At 40.0% G+C, this 4,108-nt stretch overlaps 1 protein-coding gene across 1 annotated transcript in view; it reads left to right on the top strand.

The window, feature by feature from the left end:
- CDCA8 (cell division cycle associated 8) overlaps positions 1–3,424 on the top strand; it is a 3,874-nt gene extending 450 nt beyond the window's left edge. Inside the window, exons 3-10 of the mRNA XM_010575953.1 lie at positions 164–204; positions 711–786; positions 1,136–1,275; positions 1,576–1,655; positions 1,994–2,092; positions 2,285–2,411; positions 2,872–2,958; positions 3,333–3,424. Coding sequence (XP_010574255.1) covers positions 164–204; positions 711–786; positions 1,136–1,275; positions 1,576–1,655; positions 1,994–2,092; positions 2,285–2,411; positions 2,872–2,958; positions 3,333–3,377 — 695 coding nt within the window. The 3' untranslated portion in view covers positions 3,378–3,424. The remainder of the gene's footprint in view (positions 1–163; positions 205–710; positions 787–1,135; positions 1,276–1,575; positions 1,656–1,993; positions 2,093–2,284; positions 2,412–2,871; positions 2,959–3,332) is intronic.
- Positions 3,425–4,108: the final 684 nt, after the last annotated feature.

Genomic DNA, 4,108 nt, shown 5'->3' with positions numbered 1-4,108 from the left:
CTCGGAAGCTGCTCCCTTTGTCAGAGGCTGCTCGCCCGCTGCCCGGAAAACTGGTTTGTACTGGTTTTTCCGTCCCGGCGGTGGCGTGTTGAAGTATGTCTGCGCGTACGGTATAGGCTGTCTCGGATATGTGCTGAGTTTTTTAAAAATCTCTTCTTTTTAGCTAAAGGAGGAAGCAAAAAGGTGCTGGAAGAGGCAGCAACGGTAGGTATCTAGCACAAATATTAAGTTTTCTGATGATGTCGCGCACTACTGTAGGAAACGAAGGGTTTCCTGTGTCTGTAGGAGCAGAGGTCACATAAATTCTTTCATAAATGCTGCAGTAAGAGACACCTGTTGTATACAATACAGGATTTGTGTGCTCATGCTGGTCCTTCTGTCTTTCCTTACTTGCTTGATTTCACTCCCAGATCCCCAAGAGCACACGCGCTTTTCAGTAAGTTAAAGTATTTCTAAATTGGTTGAGCAGCAGGGCATAGGCAAAGTCTACTTGCAGCAGCCAAATAAGGCACGTTAGTCCCGAATGGCATGCAGACCTCACGTGTTGTTGTCGCCTCCAGAATAACGTGAAGTTCCCAGTCTGAGCACAACCGAAAGCATGGAGGTATTCTTGCTATAAAATAGTTAGGGATTTGCTCTACAACTTGGATTTCTCAGAACTATATGCTACTGATAATCCTAATGGTGCCGTGACTGTTTCTTAATTTTAGGCAGACTTGGAAATAACAGAAATAAACAAGTTAACAGCAGAAGTTATCCAGACTCCTTTAAAAATCATCAAGAAAGGTCAGTTTGTTTTAAGCATTGTGACGAGTTTGGTGAGATGAAAGCATGTCATGCTTTACCTACTGTGAATAATAATTCAGTTCTTTCTTGCATCTCTCAATATATTTAAAGACAGGAAAATAGTCCTACTTTTATCCCTGCTGTCTGCAGTAGCTCTACTTAATTTTCTTAAAACACTCAAAACCATTCAAAATAGTGCTCTGTCAGCCATTTGGATTACATTGGAATTTGGATTTCAGAAGCAAATTGTTGCCAAAAATCCTTGTGGTTGTTTACTGTTTACCTCTACTTCTAGCTAATAGTGTAGCTATTATTTATTTTCAACTTAGATAACACTTTCTCTTTCTAGTGGGAAAATCGAAACAAGATATTGAAGCTATTGAAGAAGAAGCAGAGCCTCCTTTGCTTCCTCTAGCAAAGAAAGCAAAACATGATAGCCAATGTCTTCCAGAGCTAGAAGCTGAAAATGTTAATCCAAGAACTGGAAAGGTAAGTAGTTACTCTTTGTGATAACTTTATTCCCAAGAGATAAACTACTGACTGAGATGGTGCCTATGATAATATAGCTGTCCAGGATACTTCGAGGGGGACTTCAAAACAGGTATCATTTCCTGAAACTTCTAGCAATAGGAAACACAGAAGCTTGTAGGGTGTTTGTTTTGGGACTCTTGTGCCATAATAAAGGGAGCCTACTGAGCCAAATGTTTTGTATGGAAGGATTTGTTTGTTGTGGACTCTGCTGTCACACGAGAGCGAAGTAACTGATTCGGTGAGTAATGTGTGTTTCAGGCGAAGGCATCCACTAAGAAAGTGCCAGTGTCCAGGAGCAGAAGAGCTCCTTCAGCAAGAGTGAAGCGCATGAGTAAAAGGTAAGAGGGGATATCTTTTTTACTGGATTTCAGAAATGGAGAATAAGTGTATAGTGCTAATATAACTCTAAAATGGAATGGAGCACAGTTTAGTAGGCTGGTTGATATAGTTGTGCCATGCTATAGCAAAAAAATCAGTGATCTGAAAGTGAACAAAAAACAGGCAACTTCCTCTCCTGTGATGACCAGCTATCCCTAGCTTTGGGGTGCACCTTTAGGTAGTAAGAACCTCTGGTTTTCTGTGGTGCTAACCTCATACAAGCACTATCTTATCACAGACTTGAATATTTGTTAAAAATATTCTTATGAGCAGATGTTTATTTATTTCCCTTTAACAGATCAAGCAAAAACAACTTTATCACTCCAGCTACTGGTAGAATTGTTGATGTCTGTGCTCGAGGAGGTACCTCCATGGTCACACCCAAATTTGATTCCAGGTTTGTATTCTGTTAAATTTCTCTGTTAATCTCTTATGTAGGGAAGTGCCTTGCCATTTGCTTTATGTATGTGTCTGTCTTCTGTTTGCAACATAATCCTTAGTGACCCTTTGAACCCAGAATGAAAGACTTTTAGTCAAAGTGCTTTGAGCAATTGCAGTGAGATTACTTACCTATAACTTTTTGTTTCAGAATTTTCAAGACACCGGGTTTGCGCACGCCCGCAGTAAATGAACGTGTTTACACCATCTCTGCCAATGGCAGCCCCCTTGCTGACAGCAACGATATCTTCATTACAGTCCCTGTTGGAGGAGGGGAGGTAAATCAGGAACTTTAATCTGTAGAATCTATGCTGAAGGGATAGCTTGTAAGTTCTTGGGGGCCTTACCAGCTTCAGGTCATCCACTCTTGTCTCTTTAGTTGTGCTACTGCAGTTTATCAGGGGATTAATCTAGCTTAAAAAGAACCTTGAGAGATTTTTAGTCAGAAGTGGGAGCTGGTCAAGATGGTCAAAGCAGAATGTAGAATGCTGTTTTGCCATGTATTTAAGTAACATTTAAAGTAGCTTTTGCTGGCAGTATTGTGTTAATGCACTGCAAGGAAGGTAAGAGATGAGCTTCTGGTCCAGTTGAATGTAGCTCTCTGCCTGTATGTGGTCTCCTAGTATGCTTGAATTCTATTTACTTTTATTTTTTAAGTTTTGTGTTTGGGGTTTTTGCTGCTTCCAGCTACTACACCTGACCAAACAGAAAACCTAAGATTTGGGGTTTTTTTCACAGAGCATTCGTTTGACAGCAAGTGATTTGACCAAGAAGAATCTTCTTCATCTGAATCCGGAGGCCCAAGGAAGTATGAAGAAGCTATCAGTAAGTCTATATATTTTTGTCAATCCTCTCCTGAAGTTGTAAGACAGCACCGTCACTGTCATTTAGTCCTTGGACTGTTCAGCTGTAATAGAAACTCCTTATTTCCCCCACCCCACCCTTGTCTTGTATTTTGGCTCATGTTAGTGGTCAAGAAGAAGCAGAAGCTGAGAAGGGAAGGAAAGGGAGTAGCTTTACATCACATCTAGCTTAATACAAACTGTGGATAAACCATGTACTTCTTGAAGATCTATTGTCAATGTTTTGAAAAACTGAATCAAAACTGAAAGTGTCTTCCGCTTCAGGCAGAAGTTGTAACTGGTTGTGGGATATAACAGTGTCTTGTAGAGTACTGATTAATTTCTCTTTCTTTCTAGGTTCGGCTGGCACAAGCTTGCAGTGTTGCAAAAACCCATAGATGAAACTCGGCGAATGTTGACATCCCTCTGTAAATACAGAATGTTACATTTAGGACTGCTGCCTTTAGTTCTTTTTCTGATTTGTGTCTTCCTTCCATTAATTTACCAAATGGAAGTTTAGAACTAATTTTTCTACCTATAATATGTAATGGGATTAGAATAGATTGCTTTTTTTATTCAGGAAAAAAAATGCTTTATTTCCTATTTCCTTTAAGGTTGAGACCAAGATACAGTTATCTTGGGCTTGCAGACGAGCAAGCTGGGCAGAAAAGCTATTCTGGTGTCTTGCAGAAGATGTAAGCAGTGGACACAAGTGACTAGAGTTTGCATCTGTCTGGGCAAAGAAAGCAACAGATCAGATTTGTTGCGCTTCCTTCCAGGCACATCCTTTCTCTGCAAATGTGCTTAAAAGGTGATGACTATCTCAGTATAGTACCTGAAATACCTAAAGGCAAGTTACTGGTGCCTGGGACCAAATGGAAAGCTTCTTGTAGTTCATGATGCTGCGATGAATAGCAATCCTTTTGTTCTTATAGCAGCCATTGTATTTCTAACTGGCTTTGAGGTTTTTATAGTGAACTTATGCATTTTATTGTTTTTGAAATAAAAGATCACAGGTACTTTAACTTAACAGAATCAGTCATCTAGACTGCTGGGTAACTAGATTACTGAGGGTAACCTTAGAGCTACTGGAGTATCTCTAATGTGAGAGAACTTTGCTTTTCCTTTACCCC

This window comes from Haliaeetus leucocephalus, unplaced genomic scaffold, assembly GCF_000737465.1.
Source record: "Haliaeetus leucocephalus isolate CR32 unplaced genomic scaffold, Haliaeetus_leucocephalus-4.0 Scaffold517, whole genome shotgun sequence".
NCBI lineage: Eukaryota > Metazoa > Chordata > Aves > Accipitriformes > Accipitridae > Haliaeetus > Haliaeetus leucocephalus.
This window is presented reverse-complemented; position numbering and strand designations above follow the sequence as displayed.